The following is a 27,225-nucleotide window of genomic DNA, read 5'->3' as shown; positions in this document are numbered from 1 at the left end:
AACAGTAATCCAAGTGTCTCGGCCGTATTCATGTTTAAGCACCTTTCTTTCTAAGGACTGAAACATGACCCGTAATTCTAGATGGCCTGTCTCGAGAAAAGGACTTAGTATAGTCGCACGACGGAGATGCATCTATCCGCTCCATGTGTCGCAAGCAAACTCGAGCTGAGCTTCCGTGAAACACCGGTACAACATAGCATGCCTCAATTGTTGAGAGCAGCTAGCAGATTGCAGTACAAGTCGGTTTCTTCGGGCTGTTTTGGAAATGGTCGAGATATTTCGATCCGTTCTATTATGGTGGGTATGCCTAATCGTCCATGAGTTCTGCAAGCTCAGCCTCTTCCTCGGCCGTCAAAAGGTTTCCGTTCTTCTCTTCTTCCTCCTCTTTGGGCTCGGCAGCCTTCTGGATCTTGACCACTACTTCGTCCAGCTCAGACTTGGCAAGTGGCCATGTTCGAATAGTTCCATCAATGCCCACGCTGCATACCTTGCGGGGAGTACCAGCAGAGTCTTGCAGCATGACGATGTCGGTTACCTCCTCGTAGTGGCCAATCAATGTGCAGTACAGCTTGCCGGATGAGCGGTCCCAAATCTTGACATCCTCATTGCGTCCAGCTGTGATAACCCACTGCTCTGTTGCAAGAACGCCTCGTACATAATCTCCATGCTCGTACGAATCATCAGCGACAAAGTTTCTTGACCGCGCCAAGCACTTTGCACTTCCATCGGCGCTAGCAGTCCAGAGATCCACGTCTTCGCTTGATTGATCGTAAAACAGCCGGTAGATGCTGGTCTCGTGTTCCTCGATAGTGAGTCGCTCAGCATCGGGGCGGTCAGAGAATGACTCGGGAAGCTGCTCGTAGCTGTCCAGGGTAATCTTCCACCGCCTGATGTGCGGGTCACTACTCGCACTGGCAAAGACAACTTTGTTCGGGTCGCTAAGAACAGGATCGATAGCAATGTGTTGAACGGCAAGCATTGTCGTAGTGGGATCTTGCAGGGTATGCAGTCGTTTACCTGACTCGACATCCCAAACAAACATCTTCTTGTCGGCACCTCCGCTGATGAGAATGTGTTTACCGGAGATGGTAGCACAAACGACAGTCTTTATGAAGTCCGAATGGCCGCTGAACTTGCGGCCAGGCTTTCCAGTCTCAATATCCCATGACCAGATGTCCTTGTCCCACGACCCTGCGAATACTGTTTGATTGTCTTTGCCTCCGATAGCAACACAAGTCACAGGAGCCTTTGGCCCACGGTATGTTGTCTTGGGTTCTGATGTCTGTGGAAAGTTAGCAGTGTATTGGCCTTTATGAGTCCTCAGTCATACTTCAATGTTGATCCGACGGACAGCACCGGCAGACTCAGCAATAAACACAGAAGTGAGAGGAGAAGCTGGATCTGGAACAACAGAAAGTACTTTAGACTTCATAACAATGGGTTCGCCATTCTTGTTGTCAGCCTTTGCTGCCCTTCGTTGACGTTGAGCTTGGACAGCACTTCAAGATATATTAGTAATGAAACGTGGTTGATTTATTGCTATACATACTCTGTCTCGAAAAAGTGATCGCGGTCTGCAGACTGCATGATTATGAGATTTAAATCTTAAACTTGTAAGTTTAAGATAAAATGACCATGTGTGGTATATGGACACCTGTAAAGTATCGTTTTTGTAGTGATCTAGGTTAGGCAGTCACAAAAGAGTTGGAGATGTTTAGGTGGGAGTTGAATTTTAGTGGAACCTTCCCCTGTAACGGTATTTTTTGCCCTGAGCAACGAATCGCGGGGTCGTTCCGCGACTTTAATTGCAACGCGCTCAAACGCGTCTCCCGAGAAACGCAACCCAGCTTAATGTCCCACTTTCAAGCCAACTATCCATAACCCATCGTCGCTCTTTTCCACGGTCGTTAATCTATATTACACCTTCGATCAGAACGACAACGGGCACCATGGATTCAACAATTGCCCCCAAGCCACGGCCGCGACCCGCTCACACACAAGGAACTACTCGGTGTGCGTATACTCCCGATGGCAATCGCCTCGTTACAGTTGGCTCGAATAATACAATCCGTCTTTACAAGACAGGTTCCGATGGAGAACCGATCAATATCGATGATTGCCAGGAACAAAACATGACAGTTGCTGCGGGAGACCAGTTCTTCGTTGTTGGATCTGAAGACGGCACCGTCAGCTTATACTCCCTCGAAACAAACATCTTTGAGCGCTTCCTCACTCGAACAACGCTACCAATTCGCGATGTCGCTCTGACAGCTGATAACCAATGGTGTGCTGTCGCAAGTGATGAGTTGAGCGTCAAGATTGTCAACACCAAAGATATTTCACAAGTCAAGCATCTGCGGGAACATGCACGCGCTGTGCGAAACGTTAGCTTCGACCCTCAAGGGCGATTGGTTGCGCTTTCTGGCACCGATGGCATCGTTTACGTCTATTCTCTCACCGCCGAGGAGCCAGAGCTGATTCGAAAGGTGGAAGGTGTCATCGGTGTCGTGGATGCAGAGAGCGAGAAGTCGACACGTGTGGCATGGCACCCAGATGGCAGGGCATTCGCCGTACCGACTCCTATGCGAGACATCCAAATCATATCCAAAAACGATTGGGAAAAGCAACGAACCTTTGCCAATGGCCACTTGTCTGACATCACCGCCTTGGCTTGGTCGCCCAATGGCGCAATGCTAGCATCGGCAAGCAAGGATAACAAGGTGTTGATCTGGGAGACGAGGACGCAGTCCGTCGTTGCCAGATACGACTACTCTAATGTCATCGACCTAGCTTGGCACCCTACTAAGAACATCATCTCATTCACAACAACTGACGGCGAGGTCTATATCTACCCCGATTTCCTCACAGATCAGTTCTCGACCTTACTCAAGCTCAACACACAACCAGCACCCTTCATCCACGACCCCCTTGCTGAGATTTCTGCGAACCGAAGACCGCCTCCTCAGAACGGGCAGAAACAACATGGTCTGCCCACAAGACCAAGACGGGACTCCTTGGGAAGTCTTGACTCATTCCTTGAAGGTGGTGAGGGATACGGCGATGACGACTTTGTTGAGGACGACGATGGTGCTGGATATACTGCAGGCCTAGGCCAGAAACGAGGTCGGGACGATGACGATGGTCTTGGCTTTGCGAACAAGCGCCGTCATCTGCTGGAGCCGCAATACCACGAATCTTTCCAGCCAGGCGCAACTCCCTGGCGAGGGAACCGCAAATATCTCTGCCTTAACTTAATTGGCTTTGTTTGGACAGTCGATCAGGACGGACACCACACCGTTACCGTCGAGTTTTACGACCACGAATTTCATCGAGACTTCCACTTTACAGACACATTCCTCTACGACAAGGCCTGCTTGACCGAGCACGGCACTCTCTTCTCATGCCCACCAAAGGATGATGCCCCTGCAGTTATCTTCTACCGTCCACATGAGACATGGACACAGCGATCTGACTGGCGCACCGAACTGCCTCGGGGAGAAGTCGTGACAGCCATGTCGTTAAGTGAGTCGTTCATCACCGTTACAACCAGTGCCAACTATGTGCGAGTTTTTACTCTGTTTGGCATGCCGTATCGTGTTTATCGACCAAAGAGCACGCCAATGGTGACGTGCGCGAGCTGGAGGGATTATGTTATAACTATGGGCAATGGACCCATGGGCGCAGATGGCAACACTCGCCTCCTGTACACCATCGAGAATGTCAAGAGAGACGAGATTTGCCAGAACGAGGACACTGTAGCTCTTCCTGAAGGTGCCACACTCAAGAGTGTATTCTTCTCAGACAACGGTGTAAGTTTTACATCGGAAATGGACAACTTAAAATTACAGTTGCTAACTTACAACGTCTAGGATCCTTGTATTTATGACTCAACGGGAACTCTCCTTACACTCCTTCACTGGCGGCAGCCATCAAGAGCATCATGGGTGCCTCTTCTGGACACCAAACTGATGGATCGCCTGGCGTCAGGACGCAAGAACGAGTCATACTTTCCCATTGCAGTGGCTGATAACAAGTTTCACTGTATTATTCTCAAGGGAGGTGACCAGTACCCATACTTTCCTCGCCCCCTCCTTTCCGAGTTTGACTTTTCCATTCCCATATCATCCGCCCCTAAGCCATCGAAGCGTAAAGACAGGGAAGGATCTGAGGATCTTGACATGGGTGACGGAGATGATGACAAGGACGAGGACGAGGATGGATCATCAGAGACACGCAAGCTTGAGCAGCAGTTCATGCTCCACGGTGTCAAGGCTGCTCAACTTCGAGATCTCGTCGAGGCTACTTCAGGCAGCCACAACCAGCGCTCACAACTTTCACGTCTTGAGCTCGAGATTGACAAGACCTTGCTGCAGCTCCTGGCGGTCGAGTGTCGTGAAGGCGAAGAGCGAGGTATGCGTGCGCTTGAGATGGTGCAGCTCATGCGGGATCGCACAGGCCGCATGATGGAGGCTGCTAGCAAAGTGGCAGAGCGGTATGGAAGAACAATTCTGGGAGACAAGATTCGCGAAGTTGGAGAAAAGCGAGTCGAAGGGTTGGGAGACGATGACTTTTGAACAGTTCATTAGCAAAACGGAAGTCGGTACTGTAAGATGATTTAGGATACATCTAGCATTGTAGGGGAGTAGTCTTTTGCCTTTACTTGATGAGTGTCAGGAACAATAATGCCATACAGTCTATCACGAAAAGTTCCCAAGTGCAGCTTTGAATGAGTTTGTGATGGAGTACATCTTTGCATCTAGTTGAATTTTATATCAATCCTTTGAGCTGATCGCTCAGGACTAAACCGGTCATAATTACACCAGAACTTCCATTACATCTTCGCGTGCTTTGAAATAAGAATTGATACAAAGTAACCGAGCTTATCAAACATTGACTAACACTTATTTCTGTTCACGTTGCTACTCTCATCATGATCTGTACTGACATTAGATGCCACACCTCTTAGAACTGCCGACAGGAACTTTCACATAGTAAACCATACCACCATACCCGTCAGCCAAAATCTGATTCAACATCGAAGCGGGCGCATAGACACACGACTCAGACTTGTCTGGCTCAGCGACATTGCATCACTCATACTTTTATGACTAAAGGTTGCCTATTTCGGCTTGTTGGGGAGAGAATACCTAGTTTATCACTCACAAGACGACAACCAAGAGATGCAAAGTTTTTTCCTCTCTTCAACGCAAGGATACCCTCGTTAACTGTTGCCTATTAAAAGATATCAAAATTTTCTCAACCCTTGTCTACGCCAATGAATACCACCGGCAAGTATATCCGGAGAGGCAACGTCGATCATGATACCCTCTAAATATTGTGTTGTCCCGAAATGTATGTAAAGTAACCCTGGCCCTGGCACATAGGGTAGTACATATACGTAACGGTGGCTTACTGTCGGCCCGGCCGAGGAAGAAGAATGGAATTCTTAAGAGAAGGAATTAGGCGCAAACAGAGATTTTTTCTGTTGAACGAGGGCGTGGCGCCACGGGACAGAGTAACATCGTTGATCGCACATGGGCTCAATATGTATCAAACAATAGTGTCTCGGTGATTTGGGCAGCCAAGCCAATGCAGGTACTTAGCATGTGTATTAGGTTTCTGGGTATCCGTAGAGAAGGAAAAAATTCAACTGCCGAATGCTTAGGAAAGAACTAGCCTTTTCCTCTGTAGTTGACGATGGAAGGAAAATGCAGTTCCTGAGCAAAAGCCGAGAAAAACAGCTTCGATATCGGACACGGAGAAATCTTGAAAGGTTCTCGGCCGGAGGCGCCCACCCAAAAACGTTAAGTTAATACCGGCTGAGAGGGCCAGATCGGAGGTACAGCCCGTATCAGCACAAGTTTGCAGTCGAGAATGGAGAGGTTCAGGTACCAAATGCTGCAGCAATTGCCGCCGGAACAACCGACAGTATCCCTCAGAGCGTTCTCGAACACTTCGATAGACACAGAACTTGTTAGCGCTCACGCACCCTCTGTTGTGCATAACGCAAACTTCTGTACTGTGTTGGGAGTGACGTGCACCGCCTTGACGGCTTGCTATCCATTCATCCATCCATTGCCTCGGGTTGGGGAGCATATCCCTGTTTCAGCCCACTCCCCTTTTATTGTTCTCATCCTATTTTGGACAGAAAGAGCTCTTAGCATAGTGGGATCTGCTTAGATGACTTGAGACATGACAAGATAAGATACGATTAGTATTCATGCATTATGGGAAAACGTTAACCGTGCCATGAGTCGTGCCACACACTTCAGGGCTTTCAGGGGCCGCCACAAAGCACTGGTAGTCATCATAGATACCTAGATTAGCTCAACACGCTCAGATCTTGCACCAGGGGACGGGACGATCTGACGGACCGGGGAAAGTGGCAGACTCTTTGCTTTTTTCCTCATGAGTGATTCGAGCTGAGACGTTTCAAGTATCACACAAATTGACGAGCGAATGAAAGTGAACGTGCAACTTAAAGCAGGCGACGGAGACGTCCGTAGTCTGGGTGTAGAAGCAAACTAAATGTGATCTGACCTACCCAGCCAGCATAGATAGATGTCCCTGCGAAAGTCTATTGAGGTCCCGTCTGGGTATTCGTACTGTGGTCCAACACCGCTCGAAAATGGACGATAGAATCTGCTTGTATCACGCGACTTGAGAATGCTGCGCTGTTATTGTCGAGTTGCAAACTCAGTCGGTCTTATGATAACACTTAACACCTAGTCCGTTTGTTTAGTACAGGGGATCTGCATCTTGAAGAGCTAACTGATCGGTCCGAAGCTTGGCATCAGTCTGTAAATATCGTTGCCTGTTAGTCTGTGCTGGGTTTGTGGGTGGGCTAGTGACTTTCCTGACTGAAATTGGTGGCAAGCTGGCGTCAAAACTTAAAATTTTAAGATCTTGTTTTAGCTCGTGGTTTGCCAGTCTGTGGGCTTGCGGTTCCAAAATAGAGGGACAATAATGCAATAGTGTTGCCATTCAATAGACTTTCCCCAAGTTACATACGCCGCGGCCCTGTTGTGGAACGCTTTAAATTATATCAAATGCGCGTAAGTTCGGAACCGGCTAGGTGAACGTTGAGTTGCTGGTTCCCCGAAGCTCGAATAGCTTGACGCTCGATGCCAAGACACACGTAACAGGGTCGAGAAGTAGTGATGTGGATTGGACGATCAGAGTCGACATGAGTCAAGAGGAGGCTACATAGTACAGAGTACCATGGCGCCTGTTCAGCTCAACTCGTCACTGCAGGCAGGTCTGGGCAGTTAGTGTTTGAGATGAATGGTGAAATGGTTGTCGATCAACAGGACCATGTTAAATAAAGGATGTCTTACATAGATGTGAAACGCCAACAAACACCCTGTAACATTCAATATGTGCCCCTTTGTACAGCATCACCACCAACTTCATATGTTGCGTTTAAAGTTCCGCTTGCCTGGCTACATGGCAACATGCCCCTCAAGGCTGAATCATCTGCTGAGAAACTGTGCTTTTGGCTATTGGCTATTGGCTCTCGTCATCGCGGGAGCCAGGGGTAATGGACCTGCTGCGGGAATGCTCTCGGTACTGGCGGTTATATAGTGACAATGAGACTGAGCAAGCCATCGTGCCTCCGTGCCTTAGACTGCGCTGGTTCGTTATGCTTTATTACCATTGATGATGATCAGCAATCCATATCGTCTATTGCGGGGGGATCATGTGCCGACCTGGTCTAGATAGGTCGGTTGAAAAGCCGGTCACTGATATTCATCTCTCTTATTGATATGGTAGGATTTGGCGTTCGTGGCCCATTGAGCATCAAATGTTGATCAAACCGGTGGGGCTGTAGTATAGGTAGTCATATGCGAAAGTGTATCTGACGACATAATAGAGTTGCTAGCATGTAGTAGTCTTTGGCTGGCAGATTAGGAGTATCCTTAACCCTTGTCCTCATCCTCGTCTCCGTCCCTGCAGGTACTGACAGAAGTCGCGAGCGATTCAGGCATATGTGAAGAACTTTTATTCAGGACAATTCGAATGCTCATTCTTTTTCGGGTCAAGCGTAGAGCTGGCGAGGTGGACAATAGTGTTTTTCGGCCGTTGGCAAAGTCTCGGGGCTCGCTTGGATCCCCTGATTTGGCGTGGTTTCCTTGGATCCTGGTTCTTGGCTAGGGGAAGCTGTCCGAAAGGACGCCATTGCCAAGGTCCAACTAGCGGAGAGAACTAAAACCCTTGACCAGACGGATATTTAAAGTAGCTGACGAATTGCATAAACTCCAAAGGTTACTCGCAGCGCGTTAGTACTTTCTGACTCTCCAGTCTTGAATCGACACTCGACGTCTAGTATCAAATTCAAGATGCTCCATAACGTTGATAGGCATGATCACCGAGTGTCATCTCCTTCAACTGCTACTCACTCAGTGTAGGAGATAGGTAGTTATCCAAAATATCACAAGCAGTGGAGATGGAGACTGAACCCGTTAAACGATTGCATTAAGTTGAGATTAGCGGCAAGTAGGAACCTAAGCAAGCACAACGGGAAGGAAGCACAGGGCACGAGAGCACGGGACACGGGCGACGGGCGACGGGATAATGAACCACGGAGCTTGAGCCGGGTGATGGGGGCATCATGGGAAAGCACGGAGCACGGAGCGGTCTGGTCCATCAACATTGGATGAGAAGGAGCAGCTATCTCCTGCCCAGCTAGGAAAGCATTGAGTGCTTTAAAAGCAGCAACTGCGACATAAATTCCCTGCCTGCCTAGATCGAGACCATTTCCAGAAAAAGAAAGAAAAGGAGAGAGGAAAAAAGAGCCATAAAGACAAATCTAATAGAAAACATGTAATTATCGTGTCTGCGTCAGAAGAATAAACATCCCTCCTACTAACGCATACCTAAGTACTGTACCATGATCTTCCCGTCTCTCTATTAGTACAGACTGCTATTTTTTTTTACCGGCTACTAGTGTAGGCCCAGGTTTCCTTTACCTATGTACATAGTAGGCGCAAATAATGCGGCGTCACATTCGATAGGGTAGTGTACGAGCCCCTTTCATGCTCAGTCAATATCACAAACTATTCGGCCACGATTTGCGGAAACCGTACCCAGTCTAACAAGGGTTTGTTATGCCAGGGAGACTTGTTGAGCCAGGGTTATCCGGCCCGTCGAGGTTGATCCAGATCCATCCTTCAGTCATCCAACCGCTACGGATACCTGCCCTGCAACTGCAACTGCTAACTAGAATAGAGCCCGCCCGTCATCTTGTCTTGCCGATTCACTATCTCGCGATCCCGGAAACCAGTTATGTCAAGTGCTGCAACCTCACCCTCGCCGTGGTACCGCGAGCGGAGTCTTGACTTGGTTGAGGGAGGGCTAAGCTCTACTGCAGTTGCAGTTAGTAGGAGGAAGAGGGTCCGAGCAAAGGATTGACTTGACATGCTAGACATGTCACCTTGTCGCTTGTCTTCCGTAATTGCGACTTTTACAATACGGTCGGTACTAACGGTTCACCATACCCGACGACCAATTGCTTTGCGTACAGCAGTGACCTGCGCGCCTGCGTTGTCATCATGCTAGTAGAGTATTTGGCGCCTTTCAGCAACATCTGGTTCGTTGTGGGTGACTACCTACCAGATATTGCTTGTCATGACAACGATGATGAAGCACTTTTCCGATCTCGCAACACCGGCTTTATGACCGGACAAATTGGATGGGCTCCGGAAACCCGGCAGACATGCAGAAAAGTTGAGACTATTTTCTATTTTCCTCCCCAAAGATTATTGCATCCGGACACGGAGGTTCCCAGCTTCTGATAGGACCATATTGTACTTCGATCTTCATGAACGGATTCTGCCCACCCTCCATCCACTTGGATGATGTGACAATGCGGTGGGAAATGGCCCAGGCCGTCGAGTACGACTGGAACAAACCAGTATTTCTACATTCTTTACTTGTCTTGTGTCGTTTACCTACACTCGATACCCATTGGGGCACCCTCTTCGGGCCATCGAGGCTGGGCGCCACACATTGCAGTTTGCCTCCCGGCGTTCCTACGTTAGACACCACACCATGTGAGAAGATGCGGCAAGGCGCCAAGGAAAATATTGGAAGCTGACTGTTCCGGCCCTTTTTTAACATGTGCAGTTCGGTTTGGAACAGTTCGTTGACGGGTTCTTGATCTCAGATCTGCCTCTGAAGCCACCACTAGATAGATACCAAGGACTGTGTAATGACGGATTGGTCTTGGCGGCGCTATACATCAAGGGTTCTATTGTTCCATTATTAACTAATACTGCCTTACAATGGACATGTCAAAGTCTTAGTTGTAACGCCAATATTACGGAAGGGGTCCCTACAGCCTGGGCACTGGAACTCCATTCCAATGGTGGTGATGGGACTGTGAGGCATCGATCCAGACCCATCTACGTATGCACTGTTGCTTTTGGCAGACGTGACGGCTTGGCAAACTGTATTTTGCTGGGCTGTGCTGTTGTTGTTTCAGTCCAACATGATACAGTAAAGCAACAGGATAATCGTTTTGAGAGCCGCTTGAAAGTCATTCCTAGGCGTGACAAGTCGAGAGTGAGGGTAGGGGTCTGTCTGATGGAACCAAATTACATTATATGAACAATGTGTGTGTTAGAGACAGGAGTGGGTGTGGTAAGTGGACTTCTTTTCCGATTCGATTGGCCTCAACCAGCTTCTCTCCATTTCGTATGCGACCGTGGGTAGCCATGAGTGTCAATCAAACCCCATGCTCTCATCCCTCCCCCATCCCCATCATATCTCCATGGGTTCCATGACACTGTTCGAGAGGGCCATGTCCCCAAATTTCCAATCCTGGCTCTTGGGTCCATTTGACAGTGATCATATCGGTTTTCCTGCAGTTCAATGTCAGACTACCTGGGATTGATTTTCCATTTTCCCTCTCTCTCCCTCTTTCTTCTTATCCCTACTTGAAACGCTTTTGACCGGATCGTGCACGCTCATAACATTAACCAGCTACCTGGGTCTGGTCTGGCTAGAGAAGAGTGAGCCTTTCCGTTCTTAGCTTCCTCTTACAACCAACATTCACAACTCCTGCACATTCCCGTCCTTCTTCCCACACTGTCCAGGAGATTTTTGTCTGGCGCTCTGAGCCCTTCTTTCGTTCGGCCGCCCTCAGAGCTCTCCCCGCCTGTTCTTAGGTTGAGGTTGGTGTCGTTGCCATCACTGCAGTGGCCGCAGTGATTCGTCCACTACTGGGACATCAGCCTACCTAAGCTAAAAAAGAAGAGGTCTTTGACGCTTGATCAGACAAGCACCTTTGATCTCTGCGGAGTCACCGAGCTGTGCGAACACTGCCAGGGATCTGTGCTGTTTCGTCAATCGTTACCGGACCTCCTCCTCGTCGTGGTTGTGGTTGTGCCCTTTGCCCTTTGCCCGAGCAGCCTATCACCTGGTCGAGGTGTCAAGATAGAGTCGCAGGCAATCTCGCCTCCTCTCCCCGCCTTCTAGAAAACCCAGAGCCCTGAAAAAAGCCCCTATGCGAGGCTGATCAGCGGCGGCCATCCATCTGAGCCGGGGTGTGGCCTAAACCTAACCTAACTAACCCAAGCTAAGACAACCTGCTAAAGTTAAGCTAACCCACTGTAACTTTACGTATTTGTACTGTACAGCACTGTACCGTACAGTGTCCCAGAGTCCCGTCCTCCTAACTTGCTTGAGCTTTTTAGTTTGGAGAGCTTGCGGTCTGGCCTGGGTTTTTGCATTGCATTGCTCCAACCAACGACCCGGCGGGACCAGCCAGCCCAGCTGCAAATCGCCGCTCTTGTCTGTGCTATTACCGCATCCCAGTTCATCGTTCGCCTCTCCTCATCTTCTGTCACCTTTCCCCCCATACTCGAAGCGAAGCAACACCGCGCAGCTCGCCTACCTGCGCCGGGAACCGCTTGAACCAGCTACAGGCCAGGCCAGGACAGCCCAGCCCAGCTCAGGTTATCCTGCAAGACATCCCATCGTCCCACTCGCTCATTTCTGCACAGAGAGAGAGAGAGAGAGAGTACCTGTTGTCCAGTCCAGTCCAGTACAGTACGGGACGGTTCGCATCGTGTCGCATCATATCGCATCGCATCAAATCGCATTACATCAACTTTACTGTACGTTTCTTCCCTGACCGGCCCCCGATCCCGACTCGGCCACCATTCTATTATGTCGCTCCCTCCCCCGATGTCTCTCGGCTTCTGATCCACCGTCTCGCGCCCGCGATACTGTCTCTGTGGCCAGGCTTTGTTCCTTTTCCTTCCTTTCCCACACGTTCGTCGTCGTCTCAAAGTTTAGTCTGCCATACTACACACCCACTTGTTCTCTACACCCCCATCGGGCTCGAGCTCGAGCTCACCCTCCTCCTTGCCTTCATTTATCTATGTATTCCATCCTTTAACCCCCCGTTTCCTCCCGTTCTTGCCTGCAGCTCGTTTCTTCTTGTATCTCCTGTTTCTTCAAGAGCAAGCATTTTCGAACTTGACCCTGGCCTTGTCTGTACCTGATCCTTATTGTCGACTAACCATCATGGCTACAGCGCACATGGCCGTCAGGACCGACACCTTTCCGCACTCTACCTCCCGCTCTCACAGTCACAGTCACAGTCACAGTCACAGTCACAGTCACAGTCACCAGTCAATGGGAGCTCGCATTATTCCCATACCTACACCTACGATCAAGATGTCTCCTCCCAGCAACGGCGACCCGATGGAGATAACGTCACCTGCGCCATCTTCTAACGGTAACCACAACTCCGACAACGAAGCCAATGGCAACGGCCAATCCAACGATCGACCCAAGAACTCTCCCGTGCCCGATAGCAACACCGTTACGAGCAACAATGTCAACAACTCTAACAGCATGCCCGCGCCGCCGCCAGCAGCCGCTGCTGTGCACCAGCCCAAAATTGTGCAGACGGCTTTTATCCACAAGCTCTACAAGTGAGAACGCGCTGCCAGAAGAAAAAAAAAACCACAGCGTCTTGCTAACAATACGCTAGTATGCTGGAAGACCCCAATATCCAACATTTGATTTCCTGGTCTGCGAGCGCTGAAAGCTTTGTTATGTCGCCCTCGGCCGATTTTTCAAAAGTTCTATCGTGCGTTTAAAGCAACTGTAAACTGGTCGATGAGTAGGCGACTAACGACTTCTAGGCAATACTTCAAGCACACCAACATATCATCGTTTGTCAGACAGCTAAACATGTACGGTTTCCATAAGGGTGAGTCCAGAAAGATCCATATATCAAGATTCTCATGATAACTAACATGACATAGAGCGCGACGTTTTCCATACAGGAAACCCTGATACGACTCTGTGGGAATTCAAGCACGGCAATGGCAACTTCAAGCGCGGTGATCTAGTCGGCCTACGTGAGATCAAGCGTCGAGCCAGTAGGCATGCACTTGTGCACCGTGAGAGCAATTATACAAAGCCTGTGACATCGCAACCGGGCACTCCGGCTGAGCCAGTTCCTCTTCCGCCAGACAGTGCTGACGCCCGATTGCTCAACATTGAGCACACGCTCTTTGATTTGAGTAACCGCCTGCAAAGGAGTGAAGAGGCCGCTCACTATATGCACGTCAAGAACCAGGCGGCTATGGAGACCATGAACCGCCTTCTCCATTTTAATCAAGAGCTCTCTAGAACTATGTTATCCATTGTTCCTGCTGAGAGCCCAATTTCCCGTGATGGTACGTGTTATTCCCAGCAACATGTTGGTAGCATCTGACAATGATCCAGTGATTGCCTTGCAGGGTGAGATACAAAGGCAAGTTGATGTGCTCAGAACGATCGAAGAGCCACCACAGGAGCCTCCGTATACTGGTCGTCAACAGTACTTCGCTGGCGTCGAGAATGCTCCGGTGTCTCCCAGACAGCTCGCCCAAGATGATCAGAGACGAGGTCCTACTCTGAATGTTCCTTCGGCACGTAGTCAGAACTTTTACAAGCCGCCAGTCCCCTCGAACCTGTCAGCCGGCACACGGAGGCAATATGGCTCGATTAGCGGTGGCAGCACTACTCAATCATCCCCGTTGCGCACAGCTCCTCCACCTCCACCCCCCGCACCCCATCCTCTATCCAACGTCGAGACTGTTCCTGGTCCTGGTAGCTTAGCACGCCGTCACACTGCTGCCGACATCCGCGCCCACGGTTGGCAACCGACACCCTCTCCTTTTGCTTCTGGCGCACCATCAGGTGCTTGGCCCCCTTCGCCTAGCCGAGCCGCCCCCGAAGAGCAGCGAATTCGGGATTCTTTGTCAACATATTCACTACAAAATGCATCTCAAGCGCATCCCCATTCGCGTCCGACTACCCCCCCTCCTCCGTTTGTGAACGGTCTTGGTGGAGGCTCCGACACTTTTGGAGGATGGTCATGGGGCTCTGCTGGTCGTGAGAATAAGAATCTTTCAGTGAAGGACCACTCGGCCCCCACAACTCGACGTGGAAGCATGGCCCATATTCTCAACCCCAGTGATACTGCAGAGAGGTCAGATGAAGACGAGGATCCTCGAGGAGACGACGACAGAAAGAGAAAGCGAATGCAGTAAAATATACCAAACGAACATAAAAACGCAACATAATTATATTGCCTGACCCGGGCACACCCTTTTTCTTAAATCTCAACTGGATACAACAGCTTTCTTTAACAGAGGCGCATCACGTACATACTACACATTTCATACTTGGATAGTCATTTCGCAGACATCACATCAGGCCACGCACACATTCGCACTTTTATGGCGAAGGCAGCCTGCTTTGGAGTATAGGACATGGGATGGGCTAGAGGACGGTCACGGGAGGCTTTCTTCACCAGCGCGACGCATTGCAATACCATGACAGGCATTCTGTTTGACCCCCTGGACTTTCTTCTTCGCTCTCGTTAACACAGAGTGGGTTCATTTTGATACATTGAGACAGTTATTGTGTTCTTGGGAGGAGTTGCATGATTGGTGCTGGATTATACCATCGGAAGGCTGTTATCATGGGATAGGATATTTGAATCTTAATGACCACCGTTGATATAGTACCGTATTGCGATTGTGAGACAGTGTGAAGTTGAGTCGAGGTAATCGTTCTTTTAATCAGACCAATGTATTGTGCCGACTGAAAGTAATGGCTAAAAACACGATTCAGTGCCAGTCAATGACCGCATTTGGGTATCTTGTTATTGATGGTAAATCTTCTTATGCCTCTGCCCCTGTCTCTGCATTTTCAGTCTTTGGCTTCTTCTTCTTGTTCTTCCTCCTACGCTTCTTGTCTGCCGTCTTCTCAGGAATCGCACTCTCTTCCTTGGCGACATCGTCCTTCATTTCAACATCTGCTTCAACCTCGGCTGCATCCCCGTTCTTCTCTTCGCTCTCAGCCGTCGCTGTAGGTAATACCTGGTTCTCGGGCATAGCTTCAGGCTCAGGCACAGGCTCAGGTTCAGCAGTCTCTTTTCGCGGCCTCTTTCTCTTTCCCAGCGCACTCCTCCCCATCTCCTCTTCGCTCTCGCTCTCCTCCACCTTTTTCTTGGCCTTGCCCGTAGTGCCCTTGCCCATTCTACCCCTCAGAAACCTCTCCTCCTTTGAGTTTGCATATTTCTGTATGTCTTTCCTCTCGGGGACGTAGCCGACTCCGGTGTTGGGTATTGTGCCTCGCGCGAGATCGTCGTCGTTGTCGTCTGGAATGACGCGGCGTCGCACGGGTGTAGCGGTAATACTGCTGTTCATGTTTTTTAGAACCGATGATCTTGAGGCGATAGAGAGTGAGATGCGGTTTGTGAGAGAGGCGTAGTTGTCTGCGACGGGCAGAGGGGCAGGTGGTGCGGGAGCCATTGCGACTTTTGATGTGGTGGTGTGATACGTATAAGTTGAGATTGATAAAGGTTTGGGACTGAACGAGAGATTGCAAGAGTTGGGTTGGAGCCGGGCCAGGAATGGAGGACTGGCGGCTGTCGACTGATGGAAGTTGGTGATGTTCAAGTTTGGTGAGAGGCTTTCACAGAAGAATTTCACATGCGACATTCTAGAACGGCGGGTGCTTATCTTATCTTGAAGAATGCCTACAACATCAGCAAGTACAAAACATGGCACTTCCGCAAAGTTTATAGCAACATGGACATAGCATGTAATTTTGGGGGATTTATTTAATTTGAGCTTAAAACTATATACTTGAACTGATTAGGATTAGTGAAACCAGACAATGTCTACCCATCCGTACTCCGTTGCCTCTATTTTAAGTCGTAAATTCGTAAACGTGAAGGTGACCTCATTCTTTGCCGCTGCGCGCACAGACCAAGTTGATTAGTAGCTGGCAGTTGTGTCTCGTAGACTGAGCACGTAGGGCAGGTCTGTAGCGTCTTGATGCGTAGCCAGTCGTATGACAGAGCCTGAGCTACCCGACGACTTAGATCGAAGGCTTGATGTTGAGGGCCGGCTCATTCGATACCGGCGCTGACTCAGTGCAAGACTCATATTGCTGTACCTTCGTGACAAACTCCCGCTTCCAGTGGTACCGCTCCTTATACTATTAGGAGCAGTCTCATACACGTTCCAGGTGTTTGTTGATGGTTGACGTCTTAGCCGTCGAGCAGAGCTGCTAATGCTGGCAGCATCCGATGGTGTCAGGTTGCTACGAGAAGTACCGCTTCTAGCATCATCATCGCTATTGCTGGAGGGCGATGAGGCCTCTTCTTGATCATCAAGAATGTTTGGGTCCAATGGTTCCATTGCGCGTAAGATTTCGGCAAAGAGGTGCATAAGTTCTTTGAATTGGGCGTTGGAAATAGGTCTATTTGCGAAGCGTGCATATTCGTAATGCGAGAGGAATTTAGTGGTGTTTGTGTTCATCGTGAGGACCCCTAACTCTGCAAGATGGACTATGTAGTCGCGCAAGCTCATGTTCGCGGTTCGCTGGAGAAGGGCTACAGCCTCGGGATCGAGCAGAGGCGGATTCGTTTGCGAGGTTGGGTCGGGAGGCGCAAGAGTTAGAGCTTTGCCTTCGATAAGATTGGGTAGCTCGGAAAAGACAGTCGAGTATTCGAGATTAGGTAGATCAGGCGCGTTGGGCGATGACCAGCCGTGGTGTTCGATATCTCCCCAAACTGGTTTGCGACGAGGTATTACCACCACCAGCTCCTCTGCTGGACCGTCAGGACCGTCGAAACCCAGCTTGACTCTTGTTTCGACATTTTCTTCCTCCGGTGTTGCATCCTTCGTTTGAAGCCGGGGACGCGATTCGTATGCGATCGATGCACTACGGCCTAGCCCCAACCCAATCACCTTGTGAACAGTTGAGCGAAGATCGCCCTTCTCGATAGGTATCCACCCCTTCGGTATCGATCCTAAATCGGTCTTGTTGATGTAGAGACGGGTGATGAAGACGAAGGACACGACGACGATGGCAGTGACGTAGGCGGCGATTAGGATCCAGATGTTGTAAAGCTGTCGGTTCTGGAATGAGCGATGAATCGCATCCGCGGGAGTAGCTAGTAGAAGTCCGAGAAGACAGACGTAGAGAAGAACATAGAGCGTGCGATAGATGATAGAGGCGACAAGCCGGCGGCGAGACACGGGAGACGCCATACTTTGAGCTCATGGACAAAAGTCTGTCGCAGTTGCAGAACGCGCTGCGATGCAGTCAAAGGCTGCTATGACCTGGAAATCGATATTAAGCAGAATAACAGGGACAAATTATGGGACATGACTAAAGTAAGGGAATTAAGTTGTAATGATAGTGGCTGAGTTAACGAGTGAATGAGTGAGTGAGTGAGTGAAAGACTGGTACTTTAGTGAGTGGTGTCACTATAGTTGGAGGGGGGTTGGGTTGACGAATCGAATGTCCAAAGGGCGAACCATTGGATGATTGATTGACGCAACCAAACCAAGATGGACGACGAGCAGAAGAGGTTGCAAGTTAGGAGGACCAGGACCCTTGACCAGACAGTGTCTTATCAAGACGGACACGGCGTAACAACACGGCTCTAGTATGGAAGTTACCCACGGCCCCGCTGTCACTTTAATTACACTTCAACGTTGTGAAGCTTGTACGCATAGACATGTACGTATGTAGTGTTTAATTATAGGTGCTTTTTCTCCTGCTACAAATTGTTACAATGGTATCATAATACATTATCTCACCCTCTGAATTTATCCTGCCTTATACGTCTCTTGCTCCCAACTCATGATTGGACTTGTGTCATCTCGGAATTCTTTGCGTCCGCACAAGCCTCTTTAGCCAAGCGAATATCAGACAGCGTCAACCTAAGATCGCTGCTGTAAGGCTCAAAATTGGCCAGCACCTGCTTCAGAGCAGTCTTCAAAGCGTCCATAACCTTCTCCACCTCAGGGCTCACTCTCTTGCACGACACGTCAGTCCAGTGAAGTGGGAACTCGATACGGAAAGCCTCCAGCTTCTTAATGACAGATGTGAAAGTTCGGATGATGCTGGGCACGTCTCTGTGCACATTGCCGAACTGATCCTCTGCCAAACTGTGCACTGAGAGGTGGTGGAGTACGTGAATCGCGTTGATACAAAGCGTAGGTTCGGCATATGGCGTTCCAAGCACCGTGGCGGCGAATTGGGTTCGGAAGCGCTGTTGAAATAGGGCGGCAATAGCGTCAACCTCCATCAATTGGAGAGTCCACTGTTCAAATTGACCTTTCAGGTGCTCAGGAGCGACAAGTTCCTGCTGTTCCTTGGTCAAGACTCGATCCTTGGCTTCCTTCCAAGTCTTTTTGGCGATTGGGCTCAATTTTGAGGCAGGAGACTCGCCAGGAGATCGTGCTACTTGGCTAAGGCGCTTCTCGACCTCGCTTCGCATCGTTCTAGGGGCCGCTCGGTTGTTGAAAATGGGATCGTCCCGGAGAGGAGCAGACACCCGTTGTTTGGGTTCCGCGGTGGGTGCAGCTAGAGGCGCATCGGGAGCTTTGCCGTATGTGTCGACTCTGGTCTCGATGGACTTGACCACGTCCAAACAGATGGAATAAACCTGAGACCACATGGGCCCGTCCTTGCGATCGATGTCTTCGTAAATAGCTTGTCGGCGAGTGTCAAAGCCTTGGGCAATATATGCGAGCTCCCACATGGCGAACGCCTAAGCAAGTTAGAAAAAGCTATAGATTTAGATTCGTGTAGGCTTACCTTGATAGAGAGTTTCTTGCTCTTGAGTCCGTTCAAAAGACTGCTGTTGGGGTCCTTGGATTCAGAGGTAAGAGGCTTACCATTCTTCAGGGGCGCCTTGACCATGAAAGAAGAGAAAGCAAAGTTACCAATGTTCCAGATCAAATGAATCAATGTTCCAGCCTCCATACAACGGAACAGGAGCCAAAGATCGCTTGGCCAGCTAGGCGGGAGCATGTTGGTCTTTGGTAGATTATAAAAGATGCGCAAGAACATGAGCGCCCAACCCCAGATGAAGGATCGCAAAATGGCGTAGTATAGTACCAACGCGACGGGAAGTGCAGCTGCAGCGCCTGCGACAGAATCGCTGAAAGTGTGTGGGATTGCCTGATACACCAGCTTCAGCGCGTCGGGCTGCTTCTCGTTTTTGCCCTTTGACAATCCGAGGACCAGGCGATCGGTATCCCTTCGGTAATGGTTGAATGTTTGTGTAATAGCACACGAAATCATGTATGCCAGCAGGAAGAGCGGTCTCTCGTTCAGCCTCGCCCGGTCTCCGTGGAAATAGGTGATCCAGGATAGGTTTGCTGTAGAATGCATTGACCAAAGAAAAACATGGCTGAAGAGCAAGCTTGAAAAGCCATACCAAAATAAAGTCTCGTACGTCTTAAGTTGCGTGACGGTGGTTTGGAGCGTCTGGAAGCCGGAGCCGGTGGTACGTAGGCCAACGTGGTAGTTTGCTATTCGGAGCACGACGATCGCGAGGCCACATGTGAAAATGAAGGCAGTTCGGAAGCCAGCTGGACCAATGGGGAACCAAGCCCAGAAGTCTGGACAGTAGCATGTTTAGCAAAGCGCGTACGAGACCAAAAGATGCTTCGACTTACAAGAACTCCAACTGTCCAAGATGATAGCTTGTAGATAGGATACAATGAGCAAAACAGTAGCTGTTGAGGTGAATCGCCGATGCAGAGCTGGCTGCAGGAAGTCCTTATAAGGGGATTTTCTAACGGTGGTGGCCGCCATCTTCGCAGCGCATCCCAGAGATGAAAGAAAGCTCGGGATGTTGTTTTTGCGATGATGTCGAGGTTGTTTCGGAGGAAGACTAAGAATGGAAGCTCTAAGCTCGACCCCAAGTAAATAAAAATCTCCAGCCAGCAACCACTCATCATGGACGCTAGCGGCGCAAGGTCCAAACAGTAGGTAATCATCCACTATCAATCACGTGCTGATATGGGGTCCAGGTTCAGGTCCAGTTTGGCTGTGGTTGGTTAGACTCGTTCTCCATGCCCAATTACGTATGTTTGCAGGGAGGTAGTCTAGTCGGTGTTTCGCTTTAACTTGATTGCTAACCTCAGCCACCTTGTACTGTGCTAAGGCAACAGGTGACTTGATTTGACGCTGGCTTGCGCATTCATCTTGTTGTCTTACATCAACAATCCAACTGGCATTTGCTTTGCAAGCGACTCTTTGTATTTACCACGACTCGAAAAACCCGTAAACTCCGAAAACACAATGTCGTTCGATCTAGAGTCTGGCCGTGGGGGCTATACCGATGACCCGGCCTTCCAAGAACTACAGTACGACCTCAAGAGCAAATTACAGACCCTTCTGAGCAGCAATCGGAAACTCGCCAACGATGTCAACGTGCTGGGCACTAGGAAGGATACCCCGCGCCTGCGGGAGCGAGTTCACAACAGCATGGATAAGACGAGGGATATGTGCAGAGAGATTGGCGATGGTGTCAAGCGGCTTCAAACATGGGAGGACTTGACCGTATGTCAAACTCAATTCGAATTCGTTGTCGCATGCTAATTTTAGTCAGAAACAACAAAAGTATGAACAAACAAAGGTTTCGAGCGACTTTCAGGCTGCTCTTCAGGAATTCCAGAGCCTTCAGCGACGAGCCCTCGAAAAAGAGCGCGCATCAATTACCGCCGCTCGTGCGGCACAGGAAGGCGAGTCGGCCGAGGGCGCTTCATCCGAAACCCAATTAGAGCAACTCCAGCAACAAGAACAGCGCGTTGTACTCGCGCCTCAGGACGAGGTCGACTTCCAGGAAGCTCTCATCATTGAGCGCGAGGAAGAGATCCGCAACATTGAGCAGGGTGTCGGCGACCTTAACGTCCTCTTCCGACAAGTAGCGCAAATTGTGAACGAGCAGGGGGAGCAGCTGGGCTCGATCGCTGACAGAGTGGAAGATGTCAGAGAAGACACGCGCCAGGCTGACGTCGAAAATCGACAGGCCGCGCGGTACCAGAAGGCAGCTCGCAACAAGAGCTGCTGCCTATTGTTAATCCTCGCTGTCATTCTGACCATTGTTATCCTTGCTATTGTCCTTGACTAGATTATTTAGAGCGCAGCCTTTGACGATTATGGGTGGTAGTTTTTGTTTTTGAAGGCGTCTATCGGAGTTTTCTAGGTATACACAGCTTTGAGAGCATGCAATGGTATTTGCAGACCAAGCTTAATCAAATGCTCTTCCCTTGCGTCTTTTCCTCTTTTTGTGACTGGCGTGGTTGTAAGAAGGGCAGTTCATTAGTTGGCTTGGGTATTGTCAGGCTTGTAGTTTTCGGTGTAATCATTTTTGTCAAGATCATATCATTGATCCGAGTGAAAGCAAATGAGGTGCCCCAGTAGAGAAAGACGGCGCTGGGCAGATCGGCAAACATGAGAGGCACCACAGGCACCAGTAACATGGTTCTGCTTAGAAGTTGAGTCAATCTAACGATGACTGGGCGAGCAAATTCGTCGCTATGACCCATGCCCAGCAGGGTTTTGAGCTGGGCCTTTTCCATCCTGCCCCAGATAGACCAAACCAGAATGCCCGAGCAGATGACGGGTAGGCCACAGTAAGGATCAGCTGAAGACAAGTCGGTAAACCAGAGCAAGCCTCCATTCGTCAGTGACTCGTCGAACATGCTGCTTGCAGCTCCCAGGCCTGCTGTTGTTGAATCTGCATTGCCCAGACCGATTTGGTGACTGATCCAACCCAAGGGGGCATCGCATTTGCGTCGCAATGCTTCAGACACGGTGATGAATGGGATTATTCCGACCAACGGTGTAAAGCTTTTCCAGCGCTGCACACCCCAGGTCTTGTAGATACGTTTCTTTGACTTTGTAGAAGCGCCATAAGCGCGAAGAAGTCGGAGTCGAAGAGGTAAATCCTGGTCATTTGGATTCTGTGCCCTTAAATGACGGCGCGTCCAAGCTGCAGTCAACGGTTCCAACGGTTTTCGGCCCTCTTGTACACCGCGAACGTAGTATTGGAGAGGGAACCGAACAGTTGCGTTGATGCCAATGGCAACCAATGGAATAGTTACATACCATGGCACGCCTACGCTGTGAGCCCAACTGAGACTGTCAGCTGTTATGGTGACTGCCTCGCCGAGCGTGGAGGCGAAGGAGAAGTTCCTGCGGCTGGCGCATGGTGATGATATCGAGTTGGTAAGAGTTGTGCGGCGTACGGGACTGGTGGTTTGGAGAAACGGCCTAGAATGTGGCGATATATTATGAGCAGTCCTCCTGAGAAGAGACATTTTGGCTCATGTCCTCGCAAATGCGAGTGCAATTGGTCTTCTTTAAATAGGTAGTGAGGGATGAGCGAGGCTCTTGAAAGTCCATTCATTGAATCGATAAGATGAAGTTCAACTTGTGGGCTGGCTTTTAGGCACATGACCAATAAGAATGAGAGCAGACCATCGAACACTACTAAGGTACAGATGACGTTCAGCCAACAATAAACAATTGCTACGCAGGTTTTTGTTCTTTCATGTCTTGCTTGGTATTACTTTTCCTTAACATTCAAGTTGGCGTTTTTTGGTTTCTTTCATTACCTATCGGCATACTGCTGCAGTGACATACGATCTGAACCTCGTCCTCAATTTCTGATCAGAAGCAACACAACGATTTCACAGTCCAAGGCCTCGTAGCCGTCTCATCATCGTCACCATGGACGCCGTCGATGTTTCGGAGCACTACGAGGTCAGCACGCGCGAAGACACTCCCTCGCTACTCTCCATCGTCCTCGACACGAACCCTCGAGCATGGGCATCCCTCAACAGCCTCCTGCCATTGTCGCGCGCCATCGCCAACATTCTCGTCTTCGTCAACGCCCATCTCGCTTTTAGCAACGCCAACCGAGTGGCCCTGATCGCCGCTCATGTTGACCGCGCAGAATGGCTGTATCCGACTCCACCCAAGCCCTCACGCGACGCCTCGGGCGATGTCGAAATGAACGACGCTTCTCAAACACAAACGTCCGCGAACAAGTTCCCTGAGTTTGCGCAAATCGAAACCGCTGTTCTGTCTGGCATACGCAAACTCATGGATCAGACCAAGGAAGCGGACCTGTCTGCTACGACAACCCAAATATCTGGAGCTTTAACGCTGGCGCTATGCCACATCAATAAGGCTGCGCAGGCTCTTTGTTCACCCACAGCCAACTTAGAGGACAGCCATAAAGGCTCCTCTAGTACATCGCCTCCGACTGTCCGCGGCCGAATCCTCGTCATCTCTGTATCCGACTCCGAGCCATCACAATATATTCCCACCATGAATGCTGTCTTTGCAGCTGCACATACCCAGGTTGCCATCGATACTCTCTCACTTACCGGCGAGCCGACCTTCCTCGAACAAGCCTGCTACAATACTGGCGGTACATACTTAGCGGCCACACATCCTCAGGGCCTACTCAACTACCTCATGTTCGGTCTCATGTCTGACACAGAAGCTCGCGAAGCCCTTATTAACTCGGTACATGATACTGTCGATTTCCGTGCCGCTTGCTTTTGTCACGGTCGTGTTGTTGACACCGGCTTTGTCTGCTCGATCTGCCTCAGCATCTTTTGTGAGACGCCAGAGAACTCGGAGTGTTTCACATGCGGAACAAAGCTGTCACTGGGCAACTATGGCGCTAAGCCTGCCGTTGTGCCCCGTAAAAAGAAGAAGAAGCGCAAGGTGGTTAATGGTGGATCACGAGAAGAGACGGGAAGCGCAACAGGGACACCTCGTCCTTGACACAGAGCGCTTGTTTCTTTGTTTTATATGGCGTAGGGAGGAATAACAAGAGATACCCTCATAGGTCTAGTAATATCACAACCTTGACGCATATCGATCTACCTAAGATCAAAACGTAGTGAAACAAATATGCTATTTATACTCAGTCGGGTATGGAAGAATACTAGTCTTGAAACAGACTCTGAATAGAAAGAAACGTTGACGCCTGGACTCTTGTGTGATCAGCACACTATGTTGAGGGGGGAATATGCCATATATAGATATGTGTATCATGATTGTTGATGCATTACATGGAAGCATCATGAGCGCGGCTGCCGCCACCAATCAGACCCCAAAGCAATCCTCCTAGCAATCCGCCTACGTACCTACCTAGCTTCTAATGCCAAACCAAACGCCAGGCCACGTGATTGAACAGCTAAATGCAACCGGCATGGAGGTGACGGTGACGGTGACGGTTCCGTCTGTTTTAGCGTCACTGATTTTGGGGGTTGCAGTCAGGTCACTAAAAAACGGACCTGTATGGACCTAGGGAAGATCTAGCGGTAGTGCTCAGTGCAGGCCTAGTTGCCAGCGCCTAAGCTCAGGCAATTCGGGCAGTCCCAGTCTCACGAGCTTGTGTTGTGGTAGGGTAAGTAGGCAAGTTGTTGTGGAGGCTCTGACGGGTCTTCTTGCCTTGTACGATTTACATCACAAGTTCCTAGTTTCGGTCTTTGGCTTTCATTTCTGCTGCCTCTTTCTCAACTTCAACTCATCATCTACACATTAACACAATAAAATATTCCATCTCATGGAAGAAAACACAGCCGCCTCCGAGGCGCCTCCAGCTCAGTCGCTGGAGGACCAGACCCTTATCGTCTTTGCACGCCTCATGGAAGGCGGACAGGAAGATAACGAGACATGCCGCGACCTCGACGAACTCACTAAGCTCCTCAACGACGATTTCGAAGCTCGCCAAAAGGACCCGTCTCGTGAGACCATTTGCAAGGTCATCGATGCTGACTGTGTCGACACTGTTTTGTGCTATCTTGACATGAGACAGCCTGAGATAGTCCGCGGCCACGCCACTCTATCAACATCCGCCTACCTCAAAGCTGCTGGAGATGACGGTTCTAAGAATCTGTCGACCTTTTTCTTTGACCGTGTTAGACGAGGAACCTACGATGATTACATCGTCGCCTTTTGTGTCGCTGCTGCGACCTTCCCTATCGTTCCGGAACTCACGGCGCAACTGTTTCTCAACGAGGATTTCTTACCCAGCCTTGGCGCTCTCATGCGACGAAAGTGGAAGAGCCGCAAGGTTGAGACGGCGTGCTTGGAGATGCTCAACGCCGCTTGTATGAACTCCATGTGTCGCGAGGCTATCAACAAATACTGCATCGAATGGCTGGAGGAGATTGTCGACCAAGATCTTAGTGTGATTGTTAGAAGCACCAACGCAGATCCCAACCTTCAAAGCGACGGAGGATCCATATCTATGCGACGTCACTCGGAGCAAGTCCAGTACCTTGCTGCCGTCATCTTGGCCAAGTTGAGGGTAAGATGAGATGCCACAACCCCCTTATTCGAGTCTGGCTGACACACACTACCAGGCAGTTCCCTCAAAGCCGGCACCTGGTGAGAGCAAATCTAGAATCGAGCCCGCAGTTACTAGCATCGAAGATCTCTCTGGCATGTTCACTAAGATGATCTTGCGGGATGAAGATCACGGTCGAAAGCACTCTATTGAAGGCCTCGCTTATGCCTCTCTTCAACCCAAGGTCAAGGAGTCGATCGTAGACAACCCTGAATTGCTCCAGAAGCTGGTCAAGACTCTCAGTGATGCCCAGCCTAGATCACCAACAACATACGGAGCGCTAAGCATCTTTGTTAACCTTACAAAGTATCTGCCTAACCTAACGGATGAAGAGAAGAAGATGAATCAGCTCAAGGCGTACGCCAATGCAGCTGGGAAGCTTGGTGGGCCTGACCCCCTGAATGACGACGAACATGTTGCAAAGCGATGCAAGTCGGTGTTCGAGGCTGGCATCGTACCGGTCCTTGTCACCCACAGTAAGAATGGCTCGCCGGCATCTCTGGCGCTGATAATTTCCGTCATCTTCGCCTTGTCCGTCACAAAGTCTCTTCGCGGCCAGCTCGCTCAGCAAGGGGCTGTCAAGCTTCTTTTGATATCATGGATGTCACTACCTCAAACCGAAGCCCCTGCGCGCCGTCTTGCTGCGCAGGCGCTTGCACGCATCCTGATCAGCACAAATCCTGCCCTTGTCTTTGGTGGAAACAGATCAACCCCTGTTGGCGCTGCTGTCAGGCCACTGGTTTCCATTATCCCACCTGATCCGGCTGCCCAGACCCGAGATCTCCTGCCCTCCTTTGAAGCTCTCATGGCGTTGACCAATCTTGCTTCCATGGACGACGAGGAGTTAAGACGTAACATCATCAATACCGCATGGTCGCACATTGAGGAACAAATGCTCGCCTCTAACACTCTTGTCTCAAGGGCTGCGGTTGAACTAGTCTGCAACCTTGTGCAGACACCTGAGGCCGTTGCTCTATACGCCGAAGAGACTGCCAAGGCCCGCAATCGCCTTCACGTTCTCACTGCTCTAGCTGATGCTCCGGATGCTGGAACTCGTAGTGCTGCTGGCGGTGCTTTGGCTACACTAACCAACTTTGAGGGCGTCATCCGTGGCATCATTAGCAGAGATCGCGGTGTCAAGTTTATCCTGGGGATGTGTGTCGATGATGACGAGAATATCCGACACCGAGGCGTGTTTGTGGTGTCAAACATGGTCACTGCGGAGGGTGAAGTAGGCGAGCTTGCACGGGAAAAAGTCAAGAGCGAGGGAGGTGTCGAGACCCTCAAAGAGTGCCTTAAGAAGAGTCGACGGCACGATGTTGTTGACATTACAGTCCAGGCTCTCAAAGCCCTGCTGGGAGAGCAATCATGAACGAAGGATGATGAAATACATGTACATGCTGGCGCTGATGTAGCGAAAACCAGCAAATTCTCCACGAGAAAGATCTAGGCAGCGGGTTCGCCAGTTTACAATGTTTATGACTATGCAATGCAATGGATTTTATCATGTCTCCCTTTTTACC

General features: G+C 50.0%; 10 protein-coding genes across 10 annotated transcripts, besides 4 other annotated features; 5 read left to right on the top strand and 5 right to left on the bottom strand.

The window, feature by feature from the left end:
- Positions 1–307: 307 nt before the first annotated feature.
- FPSE_09834 (uncharacterized protein) lies at positions 308–1,587 on the bottom strand (the record flags this gene model as incomplete). Its single annotated transcript, XM_009262951.1, has 3 exons — positions 308–1,282; positions 1,331–1,499; positions 1,550–1,587. The coding sequence occupies 3 exons, from the start codon at positions 1,585–1,587 to the stop codon at positions 308–310; spliced, it is 1,182 nt and encodes a 393-aa protein (XP_009261226.1).
- A 362-nt stretch (positions 1,588–1,949) lies between these two features.
- On the top strand, positions 1,950–4,574 carry FPSE_09835 (uncharacterized protein; the record flags this gene model as incomplete). Its single annotated transcript, XM_009262952.1, has 2 exons — positions 1,950–3,809; positions 3,870–4,574. The coding sequence occupies 2 exons, from the start codon at positions 1,950–1,952 to the stop codon at positions 4,572–4,574; spliced, it is 2,565 nt and encodes an 854-aa protein (XP_009261227.1).
- Positions 4,575–12,003: 7,429 nt separating this feature from the next.
- Positions 12,004–12,023: a microsatellite.
- Positions 12,024–12,063: 40 nt separating this feature from the next.
- Positions 12,064–12,110: a microsatellite.
- A 421-nt stretch (positions 12,111–12,531) lies between these two features.
- On the top strand, positions 12,532–14,555 carry FPSE_09836 (uncharacterized protein; the record flags this gene model as incomplete). The annotated part of the gene is made up of 5 exons (XM_009262953.1): positions 12,532–12,944; positions 13,004–13,102; positions 13,158–13,225; positions 13,281–13,697; positions 13,747–14,555. 5 exons carry the CDS (start codon positions 12,532–12,534, stop codon positions 14,553–14,555), a joined length of 1,806 nt encoding a protein of 601 aa, XP_009261228.1.
- A 631-nt stretch (positions 14,556–15,186) lies between these two features.
- Positions 15,187–15,277: a repeat region.
- Positions 15,192–15,824, bottom strand: FPSE_09837 (uncharacterized protein; the record flags this gene model as incomplete). Its single annotated transcript, XM_009262954.1, has 1 exon — positions 15,192–15,824. One exon carries the CDS (start codon positions 15,822–15,824, stop codon positions 15,192–15,194), a length of 633 nt encoding a protein of 210 aa, XP_009261229.1.
- A 468-nt stretch (positions 15,825–16,292) lies between these two features.
- On the bottom strand, positions 16,293–17,573 carry FPSE_09838 (uncharacterized protein; the record flags this gene model as incomplete). Its single annotated transcript, XM_009262955.1, has 1 exon — positions 16,293–17,573. One exon carries the CDS (start codon positions 17,571–17,573, stop codon positions 16,293–16,295), a length of 1,281 nt encoding a protein of 426 aa, XP_009261230.1.
- Positions 17,574–17,729: 156 nt separating this feature from the next.
- Positions 17,730–17,764: a microsatellite.
- A 405-nt stretch (positions 17,765–18,169) lies between these two features.
- FPSE_09839 (uncharacterized protein) lies at positions 18,170–20,136 on the bottom strand (the record flags this gene model as incomplete). The annotated part of the gene is made up of 3 exons (XM_009262956.1): positions 18,170–19,084; positions 19,132–19,940; positions 19,998–20,136. The coding sequence occupies 3 exons, from the start codon at positions 20,134–20,136 to the stop codon at positions 18,170–18,172; spliced, it is 1,863 nt and encodes a 620-aa protein (XP_009261231.1).
- Positions 20,137–20,625: 489 nt separating this feature from the next.
- Positions 20,626–21,457, top strand: FPSE_09840 (uncharacterized protein; the record flags this gene model as incomplete). The annotated part of the gene is made up of 2 exons (XM_009262957.1): positions 20,626–20,886; positions 20,936–21,457. The coding sequence occupies 2 exons, from the start codon at positions 20,626–20,628 to the stop codon at positions 21,455–21,457; spliced, it is 783 nt and encodes a 260-aa protein (XP_009261232.1).
- A 124-nt stretch (positions 21,458–21,581) lies between these two features.
- On the bottom strand, positions 21,582–22,649 carry FPSE_09841 (uncharacterized protein; the record flags this gene model as incomplete). Its single annotated transcript, XM_009262958.1, has 1 exon — positions 21,582–22,649. The coding sequence occupies one exon, from the start codon at positions 22,647–22,649 to the stop codon at positions 21,582–21,584; it is 1,068 nt and encodes a 355-aa protein (XP_009261233.1).
- Positions 22,650–23,061: 412 nt separating this feature from the next.
- FPSE_09842 (uncharacterized protein) lies at positions 23,062–24,129 on the top strand (the record flags this gene model as incomplete). Its single annotated transcript, XM_009262959.1, has 1 exon — positions 23,062–24,129. The coding sequence occupies one exon, from the start codon at positions 23,062–23,064 to the stop codon at positions 24,127–24,129; it is 1,068 nt and encodes a 355-aa protein (XP_009261234.1).
- A 787-nt stretch (positions 24,130–24,916) lies between these two features.
- Positions 24,917–27,074, top strand: FPSE_09843 (uncharacterized protein; the record flags this gene model as incomplete). Its single annotated transcript, XM_009262960.1, has 2 exons — positions 24,917–25,663; positions 25,719–27,074. 2 exons carry the CDS (start codon positions 24,917–24,919, stop codon positions 27,072–27,074), a joined length of 2,103 nt encoding a protein of 700 aa, XP_009261235.1.
- Positions 27,075–27,225: the final 151 nt, after the last annotated feature.

The sequence above is a fragment of the Fusarium pseudograminearum genome, chromosome 3 (genome assembly GCF_000303195.2).
Source record: "Fusarium pseudograminearum CS3096 chromosome 3, whole genome shotgun sequence".
NCBI lineage: Eukaryota > Fungi > Ascomycota > Sordariomycetes > Hypocreales > Nectriaceae > Fusarium > Fusarium pseudograminearum.
This window is presented reverse-complemented; position numbering and strand designations above follow the sequence as displayed.